Source organism: Anabas testudineus, chromosome 9 (assembly GCF_900324465.2).
Source record: "Anabas testudineus chromosome 9, fAnaTes1.2, whole genome shotgun sequence".
Lineage (NCBI taxonomy): Eukaryota > Metazoa > Chordata > Actinopteri > Anabantiformes > Anabantidae > Anabas > Anabas testudineus.
In genome coordinates, this window is record NC_046618.1 from 11,057,832 (window position 1) to 11,084,594 (window position 26,763).

Sequence of the window (26,763 nt, forward strand, 5' to 3'; positions counted from 1 at the left end):
CTTTTCAGTCAGTTTTTTATCCACAAAGTGATTATTTTGTTTAAGTTATTCCAGTTACTTTCTATAACTTGTACATTAAAAGCTTTCTAAGACATTTTTGAGATTTTATTTGATCTTGTGCTTTTGTAAAGTTGATTAAGACGTTGTATTTCTTAATTTCTTCTCTGTTTTGTGGGCTGAACATGAAATCATCAGTCTCTACAAGTGCTGAGTCAGAACCAAAGACACGCTCTCTCTCTTTCTCAGGGTAGGTGGGGGGTGCTGTATGTTTTGTCACAAAAGCCAGATCTAATGTTTCCAGGATGTATCCCAACCATAAAATGTTCAGCTCTCAACACGTTTCCCCTCCTGGGCAGGGAAAGGTCCCTGAGTCTCTGTCAAGAGCATGGGCCTGGTTTCACTTAAGAACCGCTGGCTGGGCAACACATGTCTTGTTAGAATCATGAATGTGCCTTTGTTCAATACTTTCCTCTGTTGCAAAATGAGTCCACAGACAAGGATGAGCGTGAGAAAGCCCTAACATCTTATTCTCAGCTCCTTCAGGATCATTATTTGTCTCTCTGGTGCAGAGTATTAATATTCATTTCCACTAGTCACCATTGTGAGTATAATGTCTTCTTCTTCTTCTTTACCTTAACTAAGTTACCTTCGAGAGGGCCTGGTTTAAACCACAGTTGTGGTGTCGAATGCTGCCTCACAATTAGCAGTTATTCAGTTCAGTTGAAGATTTTTTGTTCTACCTCATGAATCACTAAATGACACTTTTGAGGTTCAGGAACCAGGTACAACAACAAAATACCTCAGTCAGTCCTGTGACAGACTGGTTACCTGTACTCATCTTCTCACCTGTCATCACCTTTGATTTGAGTATAGCAAATGGACAAACTTACTTGCAATGGAGTACTTTTACATTGTGACATTGGTATTTTTGCACACAATCAGTTACACTAAAATTCATTGACTGTCATCAGGGGTGTCATACATGCAGTGAGTAAAGTCACACTTCAGGTTATTTGAGCTTAAATTGAAAAAAAATACAACATCCTCTGATGTTATTTGCAGTCCTGTCACTCCTTCTCGTACAACTTGCATACCTACATATCTAGACTTACACATCGTTTTAACCAGGCAGCTTTCTAAACCAGATAGATCTCCTTGGTTTTTGTTGCTGTGGTTTTGGTGAACCCAACAGAACCACCAGAGGGAGTTTGATCTCCGGGCCTCTTGTCAGAGTGACATCGAGAGTGACCTGTAGGGAAACAGAGCTATCAGTAAATACAGATCTAAACATTCCCATTTCACTTGACTTAGTTTTATACGAATTTGATAAGTGATCTAAATGAAATCCCAGTTTCATTGTGCAGTGATTACATTGCTCAACATTGTGTTTCTGTCACTACTCTAGTGTTTACTGACAGCACTAACTTTAACCTTTTCGAAGTGATTGCAGGACAGAGCAGGTTTGGATGGAATGTGACATTTACGCTTCCTCATTAGGGTGTGATGAGCAATGAGGACTGTGGTTTAACCCCTCCTCTCTCTCTCTCTCTCCCTCTCTCTCTCTCTCTGTCTCTGTCCCTGTACTTCATGTAGCCACTATATGGTGCTGTTGTCATCATGCATATCCATTTTCAGCTTGACACGTATTGTGCAGAAATGTCTATGCAACAAATCAAAATGTCAGTGAAATCTTTAAATAAACCTGACATCAACATGCTTCATGTTATACTGGGATAGTAGAGTCAGCCTTTGAGGCATGTATTAAGATGTTTAATTATACTATGTATGTATTAGCACACTTACTTTGACTCTGTACTCAAGTTTCATCATGCTGCAGTTGAAGAAGGTAGGTGGAAGCTGTGCAGGGATACTCAGCACTTTGGTTACAGTCTGACTCGACTCAGGTGGAACAGGGTCCCCTGTGGCAAAGAGGATGTCACTGGTGTGTACTATCCCCTTTCGACTGAGCAACAAAGGTTTGCTTCTCACATAGGTATAATTTGGGTGTTACTGCGCGTGCAGAGTTGTTGAGTACTTCTACAGAGATTCCCATCGCCTCACCTGTTCATATTTAAAACATCGTCATTAAAATTTCAATCGAGGACATTCAGAAAACTGTATCAGCTATTTGTGAAATCTGTTTACCTTGTTTAACCCCCATTTTTTCTGAAGTAACATTCATAGTAACCCTGCCAGTGCAAAGATATGAAATTCTGGTTGTACACTGTTGCTCCTATAAGAAAAAAACATAATATGTTGAATTATTATAATGTTTTATAACTGATCATTATAAAGTCATAACAAACACAGTGAACAAAAAAACATATTAATGTTTAATAGAAAATCATTTTCTCACCTTAAGACCCATGATTATCATTTCTGATTTGGAGGCAAAAGGGAATTCAGACTTGGTTAGAAAAGGGAACTCAGTCTTGGTTTTGTGAACAAGCCAGATTGACTGAGTCAGCTGTGCTCGCAGACTGTATGTTATCCTGCCCCATTTCCCCTGATAAGATGAAGGCATATCTCTGTAGGGAAACAATCAATATAATTAAGTGTATTACCTGCTGGTAAAATGATAAATAGAAATCTCATGTACAGTGGCAAGAAAAAGTATGTGAACCTTTTGAAATGTCAAGAGTATTAACACATATAATGTGCTTAAAGTAATAGCACAAAAAATTCAGATCTTTCATGTTTTTATTGAGAACAACTATCAAAACTATAAAGACTTCAAAAAAGCTAATAGGAGTCAGACGTTATTGGAGTCAGACATTATCATACCTGGAAAGAAATTATTTTGAGAGTGTGAACTAGAGCTACAAAAACCTCAACTGACAAAAAACACTTTTTGAGTTTGCTCTGCACAAGAAGAATACAGTTATGTGAGCCATGCCCCGCCTAAAGAAGCTTTCAGAGGATCTATGCTCAAGGATTATTGATTTACAAAATCTTGGAGGGTTACAAAGTGATGTCAAAGACTTTAGAAACTCACCAGTCTACAGTTAAACAAAAAATCTACAAATGGAGACACTTTTTGACTGTGGCTACTCTACCAAAAATTGGGTGACTAGTCAAAGAACACAACAAACATCCTTAGCATCCTTGTTTCTTTACCGCTTTACATTAATGAAGTAAAGAACCCAGAGTAACAGCAAAATATTTGAAGGCATCATTGAAACTGACTAACATCTGTGTTCATGCGTCTACAGTACGTAAAACACTGATCTAGCAGGGTGTCTATGTCAGGACACCGTGGAGGAAGCCGCTGCTTAATAGAACATTGCTGAATGCCTAAAGTTTGCCAAAGAGCACATTAATACTCCACAGCAGTATTGGCAAATGTTTAGTGGAATGATGGAACTATATTAAACTATTTGGAAAGAACACACAGCACTACATTTAGTGTAAAAAGGCCACAGCATATCATCATGAAAACATCATCCCAACTGTAAAGTACTGTATGGTGGAGGAAACATCATGATTTGGGCCTGCATCAGGGCCTGGCCAGCTTTTAGAGACTGGGGGAAAGATGAGTTCCCTAAGTGTTAAAAAAATTCTTGAGGATAATGTGAGAATGTCTCTACGTCACCTGAGACTCTGCGGCAAACATGAATTATTTCCAAGGGTTCAAATACTTTTTCCACCCATACTGTGAGGTTTTTATGGTTGTTCTCAATAAAGACATGAAAGATCAGATTTCCTTTTGTGTTATTATTTTAGGCACATTATATTTGTTAATACTCTTCATTAGATAAAGATCAGATCACATTTTATGACAAATTAATGCAGGAAACCATGAAATTCCAAATATCGTTAAGGTAGATCAGCACACTCACATGTTGGGAATCACAAAGTTGAATGGATATACATTTCTTCCAGGGCGGATGATTTCTGAACCTTATGAAAGGAGACATTTTCTGTGTTAAACGTACATTGATTCAATCAGCTTGTTTACAGACTAAAGTATTCATCACGTCAGAAGCTTTCTGCTACTCCTGGCACAAAACAACATACTAACCATCTCCCTTGTTTTTGTCCTGAAGAATGATATGTTCAAAATAAAAATATTTCTTCTTTTCGCTGTGAACCTCGGTGGCTTGTCCTTGTTGAACATACCAGGTCACCTTAGCTTTTCCTTTGGCTTTGACCAAAAAGGACTGTACTTTGGTTCTCTTGCTGGTCACAACTGTCACTCTTCCACAGAGGACATCCCCAGGAGAGAAGGTGCCTTGTTCATTCACCTTGTTGTACTCCAAAGAGAGCTGTTTTAAAGTCATCATAAAACTACAACAAATGAACTTCTAAAAAGTCCTTTACTGCAAAACAAAATCTCCACATTCACTGGAGGAAGGTTTGAAGTGATCCATGATGGTACTGAAGTGGCCTTTTTTGTCGATTAACGAAGATCCCATCAAGGCTGGCATTTGTACGGCAGCAGTGGACCTCTCCAGAACATGTATCTGTGTCAGACATGATCACGTGATGCAGAGGTGCAGGTGTCACTTTCACAGAAGTAACTCTAGCCAGTGACCTGGACACCTGATAAAATGAGAGGTGTTCTGTTCAGCAGATGCCACAGTCTCAATTTTCTCATTATTATTATAATTTTACAAAAGCAGAGGAGCAATAGATAGATAGATAGATAGACTTTATTCATCCCACGATGGGAAAATTCTTCTGTCTACAGCAACAAGGTGACATTAAATAGGACAACAGTATAGAAAAGCAGTATAGACTGGACAGCATGTAATGTGATGGCAATGTGATCTTAACAGGCTTTTATCGTGATAATGACAATAGAAATAATGCACAAGTTAACTTTATGAGAAGTAACTCCCTTTAAGCTGGGAAATTAGAAGTGCTGACGTGGTGAATGCCTTTAATTGCAGCGATGACTAGTCCAAATACAGTTTAAAAAATAATTTAAATTGACACCTAACATGTACACTTAGTAGTCAGAATGTAATTGATATCTCAATTTAGAATTTTGACTAGTAACTTAGGATACTAAATAAAACTTTTGACTTAATTTAAGTTAAGACTAAACATGCAGCTTTACAGTCTGTTAGTTGTCAATATGATATTAGTCCTCAGTCCTCAGTCCTTCTTGGTTTTTATTAAATAGGAGTAGGCTCAATTTACAAAGTCCCACCAACTCTGTTTCTTTGACAAAACGACAGAGTTCTCCTTTTGTGGTGAAAGTCTGGGATGTTACGTTCCTAATTCAATTTAATTTAGTTTTATTAGGCACCATTTTACAATGTGAAGCTTTAATTTTCAGAGGACATAATAAACACAACTTTATTTTGAAAGCTGTCTCATACAAGTTATTTTTCCACAATACTGTATTCTATTCATACTGGATCATGTCCGCACCAGTCCCTAACACCTCCTCCATGCATAATCAGTTAATGAAAACCATTCCTGTCTCTGCCCACAGGAATACTCCTTATTTCGGTCAGTGTCTCTGTGAAGATATGATCATTATGTGAACAGTAAACGTAGTCCAGTTGCAATTACATTTCCCACAAAAATGTATTTGTGATTGCAGTTTAGAAACAGATTTTTTAGGAGACAGCCAGTGAAGATGGTTGACTTTGTAGAGGATGAGAACAGGCCACCAGAGAACAGTGGACATGTTGTCACGTTGCTGTCTCAGGCTGCCTCTGAAAGTCACAGGGTGTTGAACAACACCCTTTTCTGATGCAGCTGAATTGTAGATACTTAGTTTTTCTCGTATGCCTTTTCTCCAAAAAGGATAAGAAGAAGAAAAAGTAGGAGGAGGTGCAGAAGCAGACCATACAGCTTCCTCTGTGTATGCAGCTGTTGTACTGCTGCTGTTGCCTTGACAACCGAGGACGAAGACCAGCTGCTGCAGTAGGTTATGTTAAAAACTCCCCATCAGCCTCGGTCGTCTTTCTCTAACTTCTCTCTCTACTGCAACTCTTTGTGCTCCTCCACCTCCACCTCCACCTTTTTGTCTGAGTTGGGTCTTCCTCTGAACATTTACCTCTAAATGAACTAACCCGCAGATTCCATTAATTTTGGCTAACATCAATTAAAAGTGTGAGAAGGAAAAATATTAATGTTTGACAGAATGAACTAAAAAAAAGTTATATAGATCATTGAAATACACAAAATTTCTTAAATATTTTCATTTTTTATTACAATAAAAAATCATAATCATGTAATATTGAAGACTTTAAGCTTCATAAAAAGTGTATTGAACTGTTATTTACAATGACTACAATAGATTTATATACTAGATAAAGAAATACAAAATCTATTTTATATGCTTCACATGCTATTTTTCATGGACACCAAATACATGCAATACGTATGTAATGAGTGCGCCTATAATGCTGCATGTGGAGTGAAGGGTAACACAGATGATATTACACATCGAGGTTTGTCTACAAGTCGTGCTGCTACACAACATACCACAGAACTCACAGTTGCATTGTGACAAGGAAGGGCGTATACATGGTACGAAATACCTGGTTCTGCTGCATCATCTTGTTACGTACACAAAAACATTTTTGTAAGCATGTAGTGCTAAATCAGAAACTTACTCCTGTAACTAATATATCTAGAGAGGGGTCTTGTATGTGCCATTATCAGTGAGGGGGGGATACATTGCATATGTCCCGTAGGAAGGTGGGAAATCCATAGGTTGGAAAGCTGCTTGTTGATGAGTGGTGCTCCAGGCCAGTTGGTTCGGGCTCCCAAATGCTTGAAACCCAAGGTAAGAAGGAGCAGGTGACTGTTTTACAGCAGGAAACTCTGGTAGGATGACCACAGGGAGTTTGATCTCTGGGTCTGAAGCACATTTGATGTCTAGATGGAGCTGTAAGAAAAAAAATCACACTGAGTCATTTAGTTTTCATTTTTTCTTTAAACCTCCTGATTTGTTTTTTCTTTTATATCCCTTGTTTTGTTACTAGAGGTTATTATGTATAATCACTATTTCTTCACTAATAGGTACAAATTAGACATTTTAAATTATCATAATTTATAATAACACAAAAGAGCATTATATTCTTATGCCTGGGCTGATATGCCTATAAGTTTACCTTCAGCCTGTATTCCAGCTTGATGATGGAACAGTTCAAGATGGAGGAAGGCAGATCTGTAGGGATGCTGATGAACTTGGTCACGGTCTCATTGCTACATGATGCTACAGTCTCGATCTTCTCCTTATGGATCACCTTTGTGCAAAGCTTTCTGTGGCCCTGGGCGAAGAAGCTCCTCTTCTCGTACAGTATGATTTTGGGCTTCACTGAACGAGATGAGTGGTTGCGGATTTCAACAGTGACTTGGAGAGCCTCACCTGTCAAACGATGAAAACTCAGCAAGTCAATTTTCACCGCTTAATGACCTACGTGGGCGTTAAGGTTAGAGGACTTGTTGTAAATAGGATAATATTGATGCAAGTGGACTTAGAGCATAATACAGATTCTATATTTGTTCGCCTCTATCAACAGTGAGGTCTGTTGAATGTGTAACCACAGTTATAGCATAATGAACTGCGTGGCCCTGTTAGTCAACAGACAGGTTCTGTTATTGTCTGCAGTGATCCATGGTGAGCACTTAAATATAGATCCACCCCAAGGTAACATATTTGCTTATTGTTTATGACTTTGAGGTATTTTTGAAACAGCGTCACTCATACAGTTTGTCCTCCAAAGTATAAGTACAATAGCCACAGTTCACATTCATTTATTTCTAAATAATTAAGAATGTATTAGTTGAAGGATCCTTCCTAAAGCGTTCTGTCCAATGTCATCTTCCTGTTGCCATGTACATGTAGCGTAAACAGTAATCAAGCATGTGAACATCAGGTGAGAGCTGGGAGCATGCACTGCGGCAGTGCCAAGATGCCAAGTCAGTCTCATGTTTCAGAAAGTGGTTTCTCTCTGCTGAATATGTAATCAACAGTTTCATTGACCTGATCTTCAATCCCCACTCACACAACTCTTAACAGTTAACCGTCAGTACATTCACTATCAGATCTCATAGTTCTCATGTTTTAGTTGTACCTATGTTAATGCCAACCTGCCTGTAACCTGTTCCAGTACTGGATTCCTGCACACCTCTGTTTTCCTTTGTACACTAGCTGTGACAGTTCTCCAAAATAAATGAGATAGATGTTTTTTTGTGAAGTTAACTGAATATAGAAATGCAGTGAATGGAAATCCTCCAGGTGCAGGATTACTTCTACTAGTCTAAATCATTACCTTGTTTGTAGCCCATCCGGTTGGTGTGAACATCCATTGAAACAGTTCCAGAGCCAAAGAGTTTGATAGATTTATCTTTGCAGCCATACTGAGGTTCCTAAAACAACAGCCGCCACTTTATATAAATGCAGCTAGAGAGAAAATGGTCTCTTCTGCTTCAAAGACAAGCATTACATTAAATGGTTGTGTTTTTAAAGATGAATGATTTCTTACCATAAGTCTGGGAATATCCATGTCTGCTGTCGACACAAATGTGAAGTGAGCTTTGGCCTTTTTTGTCAGCTTAAGAGATTGTTTAAGCTCTGCCTTTACCTTATGAACTATCTTTCCTGTGGAGCTTCTGAAAGATGATGGAAGTTTTCTGTAAAGTTGAAAAATAGATAGAAAATGTTATTGACTTAAAAAGAAGTAAACATCAAGTGTAAAAATAAAGATTAAGCAGAACAGGCACCTGTCAGGAATCTTGAAGGAAAAAGGAAATATGTGTCTTCCATTATCAATCACTTCAGTGCCTGGGAAAGAAATGATAATGATGCATATGATAAGATATGCATATTTTCTTTAAATAGTATATTAATTACAGTGTATAATATAAACATCATTGCATTATCACAGGTAAAATACACAACATTTTAGTCATTGAATTAATTTAATACATTACCATTGTGTCTTGATTCTCTCAAGATGTGTTGTTGGACGTCATAATATTTCTCATCAGCCCAATAAACATGATGATGATCTTGGCCGTAATGTTCATGCCAGCAAACCCGAGCTTTTCCTTGTGCTATGAAAATAAGCGACTGGATTGTAGTCCTTTTAGAAACTTCCACGACGATTCGTCCATTAATGGTATCTCCATTTGTAAAAGTGTTCTTGCTGTTGATAGCATCATATTCAATTGAGAAATATTTTATTGTCATGTTCCTAAGAGAAACAGACCACGCAAACTCTCTAGGAATAACGTCAAGCCTTTTGCACCCTGCACAGAGGCTCTTCACTGTTTATATTGCAGACCTAACATGTAAATCTTGTTACACCAGTTTTTCCTGTATTGTACTACGCCTACAGGTGTGAGACACGCAGCCAGAGTGGAAAACGCATTTAGCCCTTTAAAAATACAAGTTTTCTGAAAAATTTAAAAAACTTAAAGTGCAACTGGATGGTCGAAAGATAAAGAAACACACATCTATTTAATCTGGGTCACATGCTGCACTTTCTCAGTGTGTCACGTGACATATTCTATAATTAGGTCACACTAGTTTCCACGTACTGCACAGACGGCACAAGATGTATGAAAAAAATGTGATTTCAGTCCAAAAGAAACTGCAGCTGGATCAATCTGTGACAAACTGGAATATTGACTGGAATACTTACAATAAGGTCATGGAAATAATGGAAATCACTAGAAGAAATGCTGTTATTTCTAATTTATTAATAAAGGTAATTTAGTTTAAATTTCACGTGAAACCTCCATAAACTAGAGGGCAGTTAAGCGGTTTACGTCGCTGCCTTCCATGCACGAGACTGATTCCTGGCTGTGACCTACCTCTGATACAAGAGAGACACATACAAAGAGAGTCAGGATTAACAAGGTGCACAAACAGCTGCACCTGGTGTTGGTGGACCGGTAGAATCTGACAATAAGAAGGCTACTAGAACAAGAACTAGATATTCGTAGACAAGGGAGGTTTGTCATTTGAATTGGATAAGTGGATGGTAACAAAGACAGGGAAGGTACTCAGAACTGACAATTATACAATTATAAAAGGACAATTCAAGGACCTTGGAATCCCACAGGCAAACAGGAACCTTAAAGAGGCCACAAGGAAAACTGAAACTGCCAAATACCTGCAGAGAGCAAGGCAAGTCCTGAGAAGTCTCAGAACAAGACCTGGGCAATTAACACCTACGCAACAGATATGAGATATGCTGCTGGCCAAATTAAGAAATAGAAGTTACTAACATCAAAACATGGAAGCTCCTTAACATGCATGGAGTGTTTTACCACAAAACCAGCACCCAAGGAGGAATATTAGCAAGAACAGGAACCATTGTGGAAGGAGAAACACCTGCATGGCATGTACCACCAGCAGATAGAAGAAGTGGCTGATTCCGTAAAAATCCTACCAGTGGCTGGACGAAGCCAGATTGAAAGATAGCACAGAGGCTCTACATGCAGGCTGTGCAAAGAGAAAATCTCGCACTTAACAGCAGGGTGCAGAATGATAGCAGGCGTACATGAAAGCGGCTGGCAGAATGTACAGGAATATCTGTGCTGGAGTATTTACAGGAAGTCACAATGTCAAAATGGGAGAGACACATACAAAGGGAGACAGGAATAACAAGGTGCACAGACATCTGCGCCAGATGTTGGGGAACCAAGAGAATTTAATTAAGAAAAGGCTACTGGAACAAGAACTAGAAATTTGTGGAGAAGAGAGGACTGTCATTCGGATTGGATAAGTGGAGGGGGATGGTAACAAAGAGAGGGAAGGTACTCAGAACTTACAATTTTACAAGGACTATTATAAGTACTTTGAAATCCAGCAGGAAAATGAGAACTGTAGAGAGGCCACAAGGAAAACTGAAACTGCCAAAAACCTGCAGAGAGTTAGGCAAGTCCTGAGAAGTCAGAACATGACCTAAGCAATTAACACCTACACACTACCAGTTATGAGATATGCCACTGTCCAAATGAAGAAATAGTAGTTGCTAACATCAAGATAAGGACGCTCCTTAATATGCATGGAGTGTTTCACAACCAACCAGCACTCTGAGAATGCACACTAAATGGAAGGAAGGAGGCACAGGCCTGGTGAGTGTTGCCACCATCCAGAATGAAATGGTGTTTCTACAAAAAGATGTTTCACAATGTTCAAATGATTGGCATGCATCAAGTAAAGATGATGTGTGTATTTGGTTAAGAAGAGAGTGAAGTGATGCACCTATCATGCCTAGTGCCTACTGTACAGTCCTGTGGGGGCAGTGCTATGATCTGGGGTTGCTGCAGTTGGTCAGGTCAAAGTTCAGCAGCATTATGTGCCCAAAGAAGGAGACGTCAGCTGACGACCTGAATATACTGAATGGCCAGGTTATTCCATTTATGAACCTTTCATTTCATGATGACAATGGCAAGATTCATGGGGCTCAAATTGTTAAAGAGAAGAGGTTCAGGAAGCATGACTTATCATTTTCACTTGTATTGTATCAGATTGTATCAAGTGACCTAGAAGAGAAAACTTTTCCTTCGCTCTTATTTCTTATTAAGATTTAACTTGCTTTAGTTCAAGAAATTTCTCTGTCAGTGACTCTTATACAATAAAATAAATCAGTTTAACTTGCATTAGGTTTCCTGATCTTTAGATTTTTGTTTGTTTTTGCACAAACCTCCCTTTCAGTTGCATAGAATGAACTGTGTAATGAAATACTGACAAGTGAGGTGCTTATATATTTATTTATTTAGGCAGGTTTAGTTAAACAGCTCTATAAAATGTAATGGCTACATTCACATAAGCAGAAATACTGAATATGCCTGTTTTTACATATCAACAAATTAGTAGGTCTGTTTAAATCCAATTTCTTGTCCATCAATTTTACTCAAATTAGTTTTTTTTTAAATTTTTCAAAGCATTGCACATCTGCAAATATAGGTTTATTATAAGTATATATATATATATATGAGATTTTGTAAATCCCATTATTTAACTGTACATTGTATTTAATTAACCGTACCCTGATTATTAAAAGCCCTTACCCCTTTTAGTGCACAGAAGATAGACAGACATGTGTTCACCATTCAATAGTCACCATGACCAAAACGTAACATTTATGAAGGTCGGGTAAAAAAAAGCAGGCACTGTAACTTGTTCCATTTCCTCGAAAATATCAACTTTTTTCAATCCCTTCACTGATATTTATTGTCGAACTTCTCCAAAGGAGGGTACATTCCCTGTGCTTCGTAGGGGGGAGGGGGATCAAATGGTTGGGGTGCTGCTGGTGCCAATGCTGGTGCTAGTGGTGGTGCTGATGCTGGTGGTGGTGCTAGTGGTGGTGCTAGTGGTTGTGCTGCTGCTGGTGGTGGTGCTAGTGGTTGTGCTGCTGCTGCTGGTGGTACAACGCCCCAGACTTGTGGGACGGGGGGCCTAAATGTGTCAAATCCAAAGCCAGTAGGAACAGGTTGTGGTGCCGCAGCAGAAACCTGAGAGGCCCACAGTATGACAATGGGAAATTTGATCTCAGGGTCCGAAGCTAATTTGACATCAAGGTAGACCTGTAAAAAACAATGGTAAATAGTTGCATTTTCATACGTTTTATATTTGTACATAAGAACTATTTAGTAGCAGCAGACTTTGTGTATCTGTATCATCCACTGACAACATGTACCTGCTACTGCTGATCCTCATCTATGAAATATAAGATTATGCTGGGTGTAGAATGCAAAGGTAATCCAGCTAAAAACAATATAATATTTATGTTGGACTAAACAAAGTTGTGTTCACATTATTGAAATGAGTAAATAATCATGGCAAATAGGAGCCATGTCAGGATTTAAATGATTCACATGCAGTTGACTGCTTAAACAAACACCTGAAATAATGAGCGGGATGGGTTCAAACCATTTTAGACAAAAGCCATAATGTTTGTAAAAGGCACCACACACACATTGTTTTGTGTTGTTGAACAAAATTAATGGTAGAAACTTGTTGTGTCTTGTTGACGCTTGTTAATGTTTTTTTGTGCTTTTAAAATTGGGTCATTACTTATTTCACAATGATGTCACAATATCAACAATCAGGAAGGCTGGTGTCGAATTTAGTTCCCACCTTTTACTACAAATTAGTCAGTGGGTGCAGCTTAATGAAGTGGTTTTGTACTGACTCTGGTAGCATATTGACTAAAACTGTAAAACACAGAATTTCCAAGGAAACAAAGAGACTGACATTTACACAACAGGCCACTCTAATGAAGCTTCAAAGAACTACCTAACTTCTCTATACAAACACATTTCAATCAACCAAAAGAAGACAAAAGTTTAAACAATATTCAATATTTGGATCATGTTTAGTTGTGTGAGTAAAATAAATTGCATTGTTTGACTTCACAGGACATTTTTAGGCAGCCTTTTCACTCTTATTCTGATTTAAAACAAGTCATATTTTACAGTGCGTGTTCTGGAGGAAGCCAGTCGGAGAACACCAAACATAGACATTAGTTAGATCAAAGCCAAATCTGTCTGTTTTTAATTACCAGTTTTCTTTCCGCATACTTTAAACATTTAATGCTTATGACATAAGGAGAGCTGCTTACCTTGAGTCCGTACTCCACTTTGATAAGGTTGCTGTTGAGGAGGGAGGGCTCCACAGTATTGGGGATGGTGATGACTCTTGTGACTTTTTGCTCAGTAGATGGAGCGATGGGCTCTCCCACCTCTTTAAAGACGTCATAATTATTGACCGTCTTCTCCCCGCCTGCAACAAAGATGTGCTCTGTGTACAAGCAGTACTTGGGCTTGATCTCACGAGACGAGTTGTTCTGAATATTGGCAAAAACCTTTATCCCTTCTCCTGCAAATCAAGAAACAAATGTCCAATAGTACTGTTTTGAGACTCAACATTATGTTAGCATCACTGAGAGAGTTCTCACCTTGAAGGAAACCAGTTTTTTCAATATTCACGTCCATTGATACTGTTCCTGAGCTGAAAACTTTCATTTTCTTATCCTTAGACCCATGCTGTGGTGTCTGAAAGGAGGGCAGATTAATGAGTCTAATGCTCTTAATGGCTACATTTTAAAACATACTAGTTTTTTAAACCTAATGATTAGTGCCTGTCAGCGTCACAAACACTGTGCTTATTAAGTTAAGTACTGCAGAAATGACAATCACAAGCTATCTTTGCCAGACACACAAAAACGTTAGGTCAACCAATTCAGGTGAATACTCAATGTAACTCATGCACGTACCATTAGCCAAGGGGCATTCAGGTCTGTTCTTGACACAAAGTTGAAATAAGCTGAATCTTTCTTGGTGACCCTCATTGATCTGCCCAGACTGGCTTGTAGGACGTGCACGATTTTACCATATGAACCCCTGAAGGATGATGGCAAATTTCTAAAGCACAAGGTCAGAAGGCCAGAGGCAAAATGAGAAATTGTCCGTGCCACTCACATGAAAAAAATAAAAAAATAAAATACAACTATTGACTTTTTAAAATGAATTCATGAAACCTGATCAATAAATAAAAACTACAGTTAAAAATCTTTAGAGATTTTTAAAAGTTTTTATTGGTCTGTCTGTTCTAACCAAGTCTGATCATTTCAATTCAATTACTCACATGTAGGGGATCTGAATGGCAAATGGGTAAACATGACATCCTGGAGCAACAACACTGCTGTCTGCAAACGTATAAAGAAATGGTGAGGCTACTAGTGGACAAGACGTTCAGACATCTGCTCATCTTACAACTGGGGCCTGGCCCCTTGGATTTAGGGCTCAGCTTTCTATCGTCTTTTTTTTTTTTTTTTTTAGCTATTTAAGGTTAATTTCTGGTGTGACAAAATCAGCAAAAAAAAAAAAAAAAAAACAAGAAACAGAAAGATAAGCATGGATCATTGTAAATAGATTTCATAATAAGCAGCACAGAACCCATGAAAAACTAAAATACTTACATGTTTCTCCTTGCTGGTTTCTTAGAAGTGTTTGTTTGTTATCATCTAAACAACAGGACATTGATTTGTTATTATTATTATTATTATTATTATTATCTACTACATATATTAATTTCATTAATGACCATCCCAAACACATTTTGCAACCTTCCTTTAATTGAAGTCCACCCTAAAATTCATTAATGACTTAATTATCTTAATTTCATTTGAACCTGCAGCTGTTCAAGCGTAAAACACAGCTCCAACAGCCGGTGTGAAAGTTTACGCACTCACCTTTGAGGTTTTTGTCCCGGATAAAGTAATATTTAAAACTCAGGTACTTCTCTTTGGCGGTGTAAACATGTGTTCTGTTGAAGAGCCTCTCTGTCCAAAAGACATCGGCTTTCGCCTTGATCTTGACGAACAGGGAATCTATCTGACAGTCTTTGGCCACGTCAACAGTGACCTGACCTGAGATCCAGTCTCCATGAGTGAACGAGTTCTTCTCATTGATGGAGTTGTAGGTGACTTTGATGCTTTTTACGCTGGAAGCCATGACGCGCGGTGGAAACAGCAGATTCCCGAGGTGAACGTAAGAGACTTCCGCGGTGTGCATGTAATCAATTCTCCAACAAATGTTACCCTCCCACCGCCTGTAATTAAAATATTCATTCATTCATTTCCTCCGTGGTTTGCATACGTGCTCATGTGCTCGTCCTGTTTTTTCTGTCTTCTTCTTGTCTTATTCGATTTCTCACATTGTTAGTTGTGGGATTTAAAAATAAAATGTGCCATAACTGACAAATTAGAAGTGAAATGACCTTAAATTGCTTTTGGTTCATGATCAAGTAAGTAGGACAAACGACCCCCTATTGTAGTTTCACACAACCATAATCCATCAGTCTGCATCCATCACTCCACACCATAATATAAACTATAATAATAAAATGTATGTACTGCTGTGTTTTTAACCTCTGCTTTTGTGGGGATGCATTTTATTCACTGACATGTATTACACGCTATACCAGACCTAGAAGACAGGTTTACACCTTGATAAGTGATTAATATGGCAGTGGGTAGAAATAAGTTGTACAGTACAGACAAAGAGGGTGAATGCGTGTTTATTGACATTTCTGCAAAAGCGATTAATGTGAAAAATCCAATTTTGTGATGGTGGGTAGACCCCAACTCCCTGATTTGAATAGTTTGTTTTGTGCAGTACAGGTGTGTTCAGATGTGTTTCAACAAAGGTCAATGAGATTCCTCTATTTGTGACAGCAAAACAATGAAAAGATACATTATCCAAAAAGCCGGAAATACAGTATTTAACTTTACTAAATATAAATGTACTTTATTACTGCAGCAGTGTCGTTGTGGAATAGTTGTAATGCGATTCATGAAATACTGTAATGATATTAACATATTGCAATATGTTCACATGGTTTTTGTACTCATGTTGCTACATGCAACAGATAACTAGTACAACATTTACACAAAGTGAATTCTCTACTTCACAAATAAAAAAAATAAAAAAACAGTAAGGAAGGTTTGCCACACATACTCTTCTTATATTTCTTATATATATATATATTTCTCTTATCAACTGTTCACACACAAGTACGACCTTTGTTGCCTTAAATAAATTAGCTTTAAATGCTGATTTGTTTTTTCAGCATAAATCAATGACAGATCATCTAATAGGAATACATGCTCCGTTTTTAACCTCTTTAATAAGAGCCCTTAATGAGAATGTATATTATTGTGTGTGACACATAGCATCTATTGTTTATTATTCGTCTTATACATCCAGTATTCGTCATTAAACTTTAAAATGGTAGATAGAGTTTTAAAACCAGCAGTGGAGTGGAGTAGAAATTTGGTAACTCATGGCACGTCTGAGTTTGCAAATGCTTCAAATCCATTAGGTGGCAGGCAGGTGCTCCCCATCAGGTTCCTGTAAAGCAGGGAGGATGAGTAGGGGAAACTCAACCTTAGGGTCTGATGCGAACTTGACATCTAGATAGACCTGTGTCGGAGAAATAGTTCAAATCATGACACAAACAGCAGGCATGTTGACGGAAAGACACATTCTGAAGGACATAGTTTAAGGAGGAGAGATACACACCCTGAGACTGTACTCTGTTCTGATGATGTTGCAGTTTAGGATGGAAATCCACCCAGTGGGGGGGATGGTGATGATCCTAGTGACAGTTCGAGATGCAGAAGGTGGGATGTCTTCACCCACCTCTTTCAAGATGTCTTCGGTTTTAATCTTCGTCTTCCCCTCTGCATAGAAACCGTACCTCCCATACAAGCAGTACTTGGGCTTAATAACACGAGATGATTTGTTCTGAATAACAGCCACAACCTTTATTCCTTCCCCTGGAAAACAGAGCAGAACTCAACGTAACTGTATTCATGAATCTTACTCTCTAATTGACACTGTGTGAGTGATAGGCAGCAATAACTTTATACTACATGCTGTAAAATCTGATTAAAGAATATTTACACCACTGGAAAATATTAATAGCATAAAATGTTGTAAGTGTGTACGGTATGTCAACATAATGATGTATCAAGAGTGAATTAATGTTTATGTCTCATATTCTAATATTAAACATGCCACATTCTGCCACATTATGCCTCTGGCCTGAGAGCTGGAGAATTATAGCAGCATTAAATACTGAGGGACTCAATGAAGATGTTATTTCTTCTTTCCAAATGTAGGTAGTCTAGCTTTAAATTTAAAGGCTGCTGATAGCTTTTAAATTACCTTTTTAACTTGCTTGGTGCGTTTTGAAGGAGCAATCCCTTTAACGTAGAGACTATACAGTATTTCACATTCCATTTTGTTGTTGTCTTATCTTGAGGCCATAAAACTTTTCCGTGAGCAAAGGGACTTTGAGCTTCATGTGTTTTTTACTGTGACCTGCTGCTAAGGTAATTTGTCAAATCATTGTACAATTTTACTGACAGTATCTCAAATTACCTTGATAGAATCCTGATCGTGGAATATTTACATCCATGGTGACTGTTCCTGAAGTGAAGAGCTTCATTTTCTTGTCAGTGACACTGTGCTGTGGGGTCTGACAGGACAGGGACAGATTAGAGATAGTGTCACTCGCGGACAAACAGCAAACATCTGGGTCATGCATTCGTGAGTGTGGATACCAGGAGTAATGTATAACTATTGAGGTTTTCTTTGCGGATGAAAGTGATCGGCAGCTTAGCTTTGCAGTCTAGTCTCATTGACCTGCTCAGGATTGCTTCCAGTCTGTACACGATCTTTCCTTTTGAGCTACAGTAGGATGACGGCAGATGTCTGCAAGACGTGACAGCACAACGCACTCAACAGAACAGTTGATAACAGGGTTCACGTCTGATAATCACAAAGCATCACCCGCAGCTATAGCCTCTTACTGTACATCACATGGAAATGACAGGTTGTCATAGAAAAGACACTGAGACTGATGTGTTTATGTGTAATGAATGAAATTTGACATCTTTATAGACTCACTGTGCAGGGACTTGAAAGGTGAATGGGTAGACATGGCGACCTGGCTCAACCACATTATTACCTAATGAGTAATAAAGCAAACACATTTAGGATTTTCCATTACAAAGATCTTTGTTAATTGTCCTGAAGAAGAACTGAGATGACAAAAAGGGGGACAAAGTCTGTACAGTACCTGTGTTTGCTGTGTCAGTGTGTAATAAACACATAAGTCAGGGCTCCCTCTGACATAAACGGTTCATTAAACTTGAATCTTACATCAGTCCAGCTCTTAATTGTTTTTTTACTCTATGTTTATATTTGTTTAAATGCAGACTGTGATTTTTATTTAACCTCTTACATTTCCCCCAGTGACCGCTGTAGAGTGATCACAGAGGGAAACCAAGCATACAAACACACACAAGTACAGCAACAGTGTCACAGGATAGCAGCTGTACTCTTAGGGGTGATATTAAAAACAAAAACGAGAAACAAACTCTTAGCATAGTTATATTTGAGACTATACTATTTTTATTATGAATGAATGATTAATTAATAACATCAGTCATTTAGATTTGTGCACTTACCTTTGCCATCCTCAATGGGAAACTGCTTGATACTGAAGAACTTCTCTTTGTTATGGTAAGATAGAACAAGGTTATTATTTTCATACCATAGAACTTCTGCTTTTCCCTTGAACGTCACACAGAGCGAATCTATTCTGCATTGTTTTTCCAGTTCTAAGATAACCTGTCCTGTGAGGAGATCGCCACGGATGAAAACGTTGCTTTTGTTTATAGGATGATAGGCTACTGAAAATTCCTTAATGTTATCTGACATGATGAACTGCGTGACTGCTAAGACAAGCTCCAAGTACAAGGCAAGAGTCAGGTGGCACAGTGAAGACAGAGACTTTATGTCTGGTGAGGTGTGTCTGTGTACACAGATAGCCAACTGGGTTTTGGTAATAATTAAACCAAATCATTCTTACTGGCTGAATACAGGGTACTAATTATTGTAGGCATGCACAGTGTTGACAACAGTTACAAGAAAATGTTTGGATACATGCTTCATTCATTCAATGAATCACCTCAGAAAGTAGTACATGGTTCTATAGGTTATCTTATGTTGGTGCCAAATACGTGTCAACAGGTGTTGGCTGATATGACAATGAAGATAAATAAATCAGAATAATTACACTAAATAATAAATTAACATCTTATTGCTGTATGTGAGTGGTTTGTTTTCAGTTTAGTAAATTCCAGCTGACTTTTTTACCTGTTTATAGGACAACAAATGTGTCAAAAAAGCCTAATGGTCATGTGACTAGTCTGTGGCCACTAATTTAACAGTGAGGTTAACAGGTTCCACATGAACTCTGCATGAAGCTAAAGCGTTACCTCAGTCTGGCTGAATTCCAAAACTGTAAATTAGTTTCACATATTAAACAAACGCGTTAAAATGTTCGTTAAAACTAGAGCAGATAGCGATGATGTGAAACCACATTTGAGAAGAAGTTAGTGAATATTAACACATGAGGCTCGTTTAGTGGGAGTGCTGCCTCGACTAGCACTCCAGGAAATTTAGCTGATGGCGTTTGTAATGATACATAATTAGGCTTAAAAAGATTTAATCTACTTAACACCGTACTTGCGGTATTTTCTCTGCTGAAGGGAGCAAAAAAGTAATTTCCTACACGTTATTGAATGAGTTCAGCCAAGCGTTCAGCTGTTTGCATGTTTTTTGTCATCATCATCATCATAATCGTCATCATTAAGGGCTCATTTACCCTTACAGTGCCTAAAATCAACAGACTCCAAATTCAGCGTGAGCCTGTCGTCCAAATTTGTATCCAAACAAGCCAAACAATGTATTGAAGAGAGAGGTGGTAGGACCTGCAGATGACGGGATAGTGTGCCTGTCTGATGTTGGGTTTGATAACCATCCTCCTGCAAGTGTGGAAAAGCAGTTTCCATTGTTGGAGTAATTGTTCGAGTTGAAGCTAATTATTTAAAGTTTTAATCTGGGGGGACAACAGGCGCAGTGTTGGGATGTGGTTGTTTTTAATAGAAAATTTCAAGCGTCATTAAACGGCTTATTTCATTATACTCACAATTCCACAGCTGAATGGATGCAGTACCAGGGATGAAGAGTTTTTGTTCTACCCTGTGACAGCACTCACACAAACACCTGTGATATTTAAATGTTTTTTTTATCTAATTATTTTATCATAGCAGAGCATCACTCTTTCCCTTCCTTTCACCACAGCACTATCGAGGAGACTGGAATCTCACACTGAACATCAGTATTTCTTTTGCAGAGCCACTAGATGGCGATAAGAGCTTTATTGTGATTCTCTGCATGCGTCGTAAAGTATAAACCATGAATGTACAGAACTTAACTGACAATGAATTAAAAATCCAAATTAAGCAAATCAATCATTCCTGAACGACTCTCGGAGTAAACCGCACAGTGGCATTTTGAACATAATGTTATGTAAATGCTTTAATAACAAGTGGTTTAACTGCACTTTGAGGTTTATGGTACACAACGCGGCCATAAAATGCTGATAACGACCTATTAAAACTGACGGCAAAAGCCATATGAAAAGCACTGGTACAGGTTAACTTCACATATCTTTTCATATCTGCTGTCTTGCTCTATTTGAGAAGCAACAGTCCTGCTCCTCTGGAGGAGCCGATTTTCTTTGTGAGTGTAGTGAGGCACAACATAATGTACAAATGACTTGTTTGGGCTGTTACAGACATATGGAAGCTATACTGTACTAAACTAGCACTTTGCCAGTGTGTTGCTACTGTATGTTGAAACACATTCAATTCACAGTCTGTTTCTGGTTCAGTTTTACAATCACTCAACCACAGAGACAATTGTCCACAGTGCCCTTCAGAAACAATACCAGCACTGTCCTTATTGCACTTTTTCTGCAAAAATTATTTTAGATCAGTAATTTCAGGAAGTTTGTTTGTACAAAGACTGTTTGCATTACTGCAGTGATACTGGAGCGCTGCATCCACACGAGCTCAAGATCCCAGGTGTCCGTCCTTCTAATGTTGCCAACCTAGAAGGTTTGGCTAATGGACATGCTGTCATATCAAGAACAGCTACGTCATAGTTCTTTAACTTTCATTCATCAATAACCTGTAGCATTTTTTATTTCTGTGAGAACATTGGCTGCTATGAGATATAAGGTTTGGGTAGCATGGTTTTGATGATGACCTACATCAAAACATTGAGTTTTGATCAAAACATTGAGTTTTGATGTAGGTCATCATCAATTTTGCACTTTTGCACTACCTGTTATAGGTGAACGTGTGTCTTTGAAATCTTTGGCGATATGCACTCGTACCCTTTATAATAGGCTTTGACTCTAGCTGTTGCTGGGAACCTATCAGGCTTAGTTGAGCTCACAGGGACTTCACTTTGCCTGCCAACTTGGTATCACACACAGTATGACGTCTGAACACACACACACACACACACACACACACACACACACACACACACACACACACACACACACGTATACAGATCTTTCTCTCCATCAAGCTCTTTATCTCAGAGATATCAAATCTCCTTGAGTCATGACGTTTTTGCTAACATTGTCCAGTCAGAATCTTTATAATAGCTTTCATCTAAATGAAGCAGCTGGTGTGTGCAACATGTTACCCTCATCATTGGAGTTACTGTATACCTGACAATTTTTCACGTGGGCTCAAATGAGTTTTTTCAGTCATGATTTCCCCCCTTTCCTCACTCTCGCTCTTTGTGTAATGATCTCTGTTTATACCAGTTATAACCCCCATTGTTTGTTGTCCAGGAATAGAGTAGACATTTCAGTTAGTCACATCTAAATCCAAAGTGAAGTAAAACAACCCAGAGGATAAGCCACATTATTGATTTGCAGTTTCTACACACCGCCTCTCTCCTCCAGTTAATCCACAGGGTCAGCTCTAATGACATTGAGGAGCTCCTCTGGCAGTCGGCACTTCTGCTATTTGCAATTTAGATTGAGGGAAAGTAAAAGAGGACTAGGAGGTGTAGGAGGGTGAAAATGGGGAGGGAAAGTGAAAAAAGAAGGGAAGCAGGAAATAAGGGCTGAAAGGAGATAAATGAGATGATGGATAAAAGCAAAAGGCAAAGAACAGGGAGACAGCCGGAGGATGGATGAACTGCAGGAAACTTATTTTGGGAACAGTAAGATAGTTTGAATGACAGTAAGTGATCATTTAAAAAACTGGTACTAAAATAATTTCTGATCACATATTTTGGCATGATACAGATTATTTAATGTTTTACTTAAATAGTTCTAAAAGGAATACATTGAGAGGAAATGGTTAACTTTCTTTCCTTTAAAAAAATTCTTGCGACAAAACAGGAAGCCACAGAGGGAACAGTTGGCAACCCTAATCTTGTGCAGATCCACTGATAGCCTTCTTCTTCACAAACAATGCCAGTCAGAGCTGGGGAGTCTCTGGAAGTGTGTTGAAAGACCAGACAACCAGGCAGAGACGAGCTATGTGTCAGCCTAAGATAAAGTTTAGTCACTTCAGAATAATCACACCTCCCTGTTTTCACATTCTCTGTTCTCTCTTTTACTGAATTTCATATAAAGATGTTTCTGTTTCTCTTTGCAAAGCACTGAAGAGCTAGACAACGAAAGTCTCTGTTATTGTGTTTGAATCCATGTGTCTGGCTGCATTTTAATTGAGTAAACAGTTTGTCCATTCAGTAATTGTTATATACAAGTCAAACAATAGGAGAAGACCTGTTTGGGGTTTTCCTGAAAAGTTAACTGCATGATGAAACCAGAGTGAAAGAATCCTATTTTAAAAGAGCATCACTGTTCCCTCACTCTGCGGTCAGACTTTAAAAGCCAACGCTGCCACCATGATGTCATTACCACAGGGCTAATACTACAGCTAATGAGTCAGGAGCATTGTGGAGTCTCGCAACGTGGCCTGCAGATCAGTGAAAATGTACAAATCAGTCTCTGTCTGTCTCTCCCTCCCTGTGGTTAACACACAAACGCCTCGACACACTGACACAGCCCACATGCTATATTCATGTCTGAAGTTCATGTCTAAAGAAGTGCTCCATTTCAGAGTATAAGAATTACCTCAGTGAAACAAAAGAGGTGCTTTGTTCCATCGTCGGGCTAAATCCTCCCTCAGCAATTACCGTTCACCTTCCAAAGACCTCGGCGAGGAACAGAGCAACGCTCTTTCTTTTAAAGCAGCCACCGAAGCATGAAGACACATGCAGTCCACAGGCGAAGCCAGAACACTCTTCTCGCCCAGCTGGCTTTACTGTAAGCGTTGAACTGGTGTGATGCTGCACCTCTGTGCGTACTGTACACGTATTATGATGGAAGTCTGCATTTGACCAAGAATGAGGCGCTGGTGCGTAGAATCGTTTGACAGATTCCACTTTGATCACCAAAGTTAGTGGTTGTTGAGACAAGGAGCAAGAAACCAACTCTATGACACTGTCACCCACAGAGCCATTTTTGTCCAAAGACATCGTAAGCTGAAGTACGATTCTGTTAAATATACAAATATATTCCCAGTTTAATGCGACATGTTAGAAAAGGTCTGAAGTTCTGCTTTCTTTTCTGTATTCATGTACACGATGTTCACGTCACTTGGCAGCAAAACCTACATTGCAGTCGCCACTTTAAGTGTGACTACCTTAGAATTATGGAGTTGTCTCTAAAAGCTGGGTCAAATATTTGCCTTGAGCTGTCCAGCTGTTTCAAAACAAATCATCCAGCCAGTGATGGAGATCCTTGAAATTAAATCCAGTTGATCTCCCCCCTAAACTCTACTTTATGAGTCAGTGAAGAAAGAGACGCCAACAGTCAGACCACTGGGTCCTGACTCTTGCTCAACTTGTTCTCATTTCCTGTTTCAGGAGAATGCAGCGCGATAGCATTATGAGGTACTAAAACACCATAAAAGATCAAAAAAATAAAATAAAAACACCCTTATTTCCAGAAACTTGCTTGTAATATATTTTGTCTATGTGATTTATGTTTGGAACCGCTGTTCCCTCCTGTCTCTCACCACCACAGTCACTGTTGCTGCGGTTGTTTACATCAGGGCCGATGGGAGGCTTCTCGACGCAAAGGGTCTGACAGTCTATCAGTGGAGGAGGATAGTTAATATGGGCACACAACCTCTGTCCTGACCTTGATGCAGAACCATCCATCATCTACGCTTAGAAAAAGGATGGGGTTGAGAGGCGCATCCAGATGGAGGGCATTTTAACCCAGGTTAGAGTCGCCATGTCCTGGCCTACACAGCCATTGTCCTGACTTTCCAGGGGGTACTAAAAACCATGAAGAAAAACTATTTGTGCAATTGTTTCCATAGAATGGTCTTAAAAATGTTGGACGGATGTTTTTGTAAAAAAAAAAAAAAGTCCAAGATCATCTCTGATAACTGATAGCTAATGTTCTGTTACAGTTTCTGCATCACCGAAAAAGCTTTTTACACAAATTCAAAAGAAGCTATGGTCACATAAAATCCTACACACAGAGGCTTTAATGTGCACATTTGGGAGAGAGGTCGATGTCTTCTCTGGTTTTCACGATGTCCTCTTCAAAACGTACAGTTCAATCATTGTCTCGTGTTATTTAACAGCACGACACGTCACAGTACTGCTCAAGTCACAAAACAAAATCAGCAGTCTCCGACTGACAATACACTAAACATTTTAACTTACATATGTGGATGTCAAACTAACTAATAAATGCTGCAGAAAGTGCACAATGTTTCAATTATGTTTTCATCTATATAAGTGGTACATTAATGCTGTAGAACAGTGGGGATATTATACCTGGTCTTTTGTGGGTTTAGTCTTGGTCCAGGTTGAAATTGAGTTTAGTTCAAGGTTAGGATTGGAGGGTAGGGTAAGGGGCTGGGGAATATGTTGTGTCCTCATAAAGATAGAGGTACAAATGTGTGTTGAACAGTGTGTTTGTGTGTGTGTGTGTGTGTGTGTGTGTGTGTATACCACCTGAAGATTTGCCACAGTACGGTCTGTTCTTTCATTTATGCATGTTGTACTCTTTGATGATGTCTGGCTCGGGGTCATCTCAGTATTGCAGATCAGAGACTGTGCTTTTGGCTGGCAGCATAAGAAGTGTTGTTTCTTTTTCACACACATATGCACGCACACACACACACGCACGCACACAAACACGCACGCACGCACTCATCCAATCTTCACTCTCACATTTTGTTTTTTGGGTCGCACTCATCTGCAGCCTTATTTCCCAGAGTTCTCTGCGGCAGCCCGATCATCGCTGCACTGCTGGAGTGTTCTGTTAGTCACATCAGCACCCAGCGCACGCGCAGCCCAGCTCAGATCATCAGGAATTTCACCGATGGAAAACCTGCTCAGAATTCAGAAAAAGGCTGTGCATACATCTAATTGTGATGGAGTTTTCGCTCCAGCTCAACTGCTCTTTTCCTCTACATTTCACTTTCAACAGTGTAATTAACCAAACAAATGGCTAAAATACAGAAAGTATTTATGCATTACCAAATCAGGAAAGATGGATTTTCTGCACCCTTAGATATATTTCATATAGTCCAATCATGATTACAGTGGCTATATAGTTTATGTTTACATCTGCATCAGAATAATGGCAGAAAATTTCATTTTACGTATAGTAGCCATTATAAAGTCATATTATCTAATTTCATAACATCTGTTGATACCAGAGGCCCTTTTAGTAATAAGCCATTTAACAGCTGCATAATTGCCATTTTAATCAGCATCATAGTCTGCAAAGTTGTGAAATGAATACAAGCTATGATCTTCACTCTTGCAGAAGTTTATTGTCTTGTCTTTCTTTTTATTAGAGTAATAGAAAGCCTGCATATGGGCACTCTATTACGAATTTTTACATGTCCAAGCATCTGCATCTTTTGGCCATATTGGAAACAAATGTGATTCTATCGGAGCCAGATGCACAGATGACGTTGTTTCTTCCCATTTTGAACTTTCAGTGCCACTGTGGATACTGCTACACTGTCAGTGTGTTTTATTACATACACTGCTCGGAAAAATAAAAAGGAACACATTTTAATCAGAGTTTAGCATAAAGTCAGTTGAATTCTGAGATAATAATCTGTTAAGTAGTAGAGGGGGTTGTTAATCCATTTCAGCTGCTTTGGTGTTAATGAAATTAACAACAAGTGAACTAGAGGGGACACAATGAGACGACCCCCAAAACAGGAATGGTGTTACAGGCTAGGGTAGTGGTGTAGTAGTGTCATTACTGTTCGCATGAGGCGATACCTGGACCCTACAGAGGTTAAACAGACAGTCCAAGTCCTCCAGGATCAATATGTGACA

General features: G+C 38.8%; 3 protein-coding genes and 1 pseudogene across 3 annotated transcripts; all 4 read right to left on the reverse strand.

Annotated features, from left to right (window-relative positions):
• Positions 1-1,120: 1,120 nt before the first annotated feature.
• Positions 1,121-4,280, reverse strand: LOC113151279 (annotated as a pseudogene).
• Positions 4,281-6,143: 1,863 nt separating this feature from the next.
• LOC113149976 (arrestin domain-containing protein 3-like) lies at positions 6,144-9,223 on the reverse strand. Its single transcript, XM_026342330.1, has 6 exons — positions 8,902-9,223; positions 8,692-8,752; positions 8,454-8,601; positions 8,241-8,337; positions 7,077-7,333; positions 6,144-6,850 (listed from the first exon to the last, which is right to left on the reverse strand). The coding sequence occupies exons 1-6, from the start codon at positions 9,158-9,160 to the stop codon at positions 6,593-6,595; spliced, it is 1,080 nt and encodes a 359-aa protein (XP_026198115.1). The 5' UTR covers positions 9,161-9,223; the 3' UTR covers positions 6,144-6,592.
• Positions 9,224-11,687: 2,464 nt separating this feature from the next.
• LOC113150221 (arrestin domain-containing protein 3-like) lies at positions 11,688-15,500 on the reverse strand. The gene is made up of 7 exons (XM_026342627.1): positions 15,180-15,500; positions 14,907-14,951; positions 14,573-14,633; positions 14,202-14,349; positions 13,884-13,980; positions 13,548-13,804; positions 11,688-12,510 (listed from the first exon to the last, which is right to left on the reverse strand). The coding sequence occupies exons 1-7, from the start codon at positions 15,439-15,441 to the stop codon at positions 12,145-12,147; spliced, it is 1,236 nt and encodes a 411-aa protein (XP_026198412.1). The 5' UTR covers positions 15,442-15,500; the 3' UTR covers positions 11,688-12,144.
• Positions 15,501-15,999: 499 nt separating this feature from the next.
• Positions 16,000-19,243, reverse strand: LOC113150917 (arrestin domain-containing protein 3-like). The gene is made up of 6 exons (XM_026343668.1): positions 18,966-19,243; positions 18,403-18,463; positions 18,057-18,207; positions 17,875-17,971; positions 17,011-17,267; positions 16,000-16,911 (listed from the first exon to the last, which is right to left on the reverse strand). The coding sequence occupies exons 1-6, from the start codon at positions 19,216-19,218 to the stop codon at positions 16,807-16,809; spliced, it is 924 nt and encodes a 307-aa protein (XP_026199453.1). The 5' UTR covers positions 19,219-19,243; the 3' UTR covers positions 16,000-16,806.
• Between the last annotated feature and the right edge of the window lie 7,520 nt (positions 19,244-26,763).

Excerpts from the sequence above, each read along its gene's own strand:
- LOC113149976 (XM_026342330.1), bottom strand. The coding sequence starts at position 9,160 with ATGACAATAAAATATTTCTCAATTGAATATGATGCTATCAACAGCAAG. Across the intron at positions 8,602-8,691 it reads TCCTTCAAGATTCCTGACAG|AAAACTTCCATCATCTTTCA; the intron begins GTGCCTGTTCTG and ends TCAACTTTACAG. Across the intron at positions 6,851-7,076 it reads AGCTGGAATACAGGCTGAAG|CTCCATCTAGACATCAAATG; the intron begins GTAAACTTATAG and ends TTTTTCTTACAG.
- LOC113150221 (XM_026342627.1), bottom strand. The coding sequence starts at position 15,441 with ATGGCTTCCAGCGTAAAAAGCATCAAAGTCACCTACAACTCCATCAAT. Across the intron at positions 14,350-14,572 it reads GCCATTCAGATCCCCTACAT|AAATTTGCCATCATCCTTCA; the intron begins GTGAGTAATTGA and ends CTTGTGCTTTAG. Across the intron at positions 13,981-14,201 it reads TGAATGCCCCTTGGCTAATG|ACACCACAGCATGGGTCTAA; the intron begins GTACGTGCATGA and ends CCCTCCTTTCAG.
- LOC113150917 (XM_026343668.1), bottom strand. The coding sequence starts at position 19,218 with ATGTCAGATAACATTAAGGAATTTTCAGTAGCCTATCATCCTATAAAC. Across the intron at positions 18,464-18,965 it reads TCCCATTGAGGATGGCAAAG|GTAATAATGTGGTTGAGCCA; the intron begins GTAAGTGCACAA and ends ATTACTCATTAG. Across the intron at positions 18,208-18,402 it reads ACCTTTCAAGTCCCTGCACA|ACATCTGCCGTCATCCTACT; the intron begins GTGAGTCTATAA and ends CACGTCTTGCAG.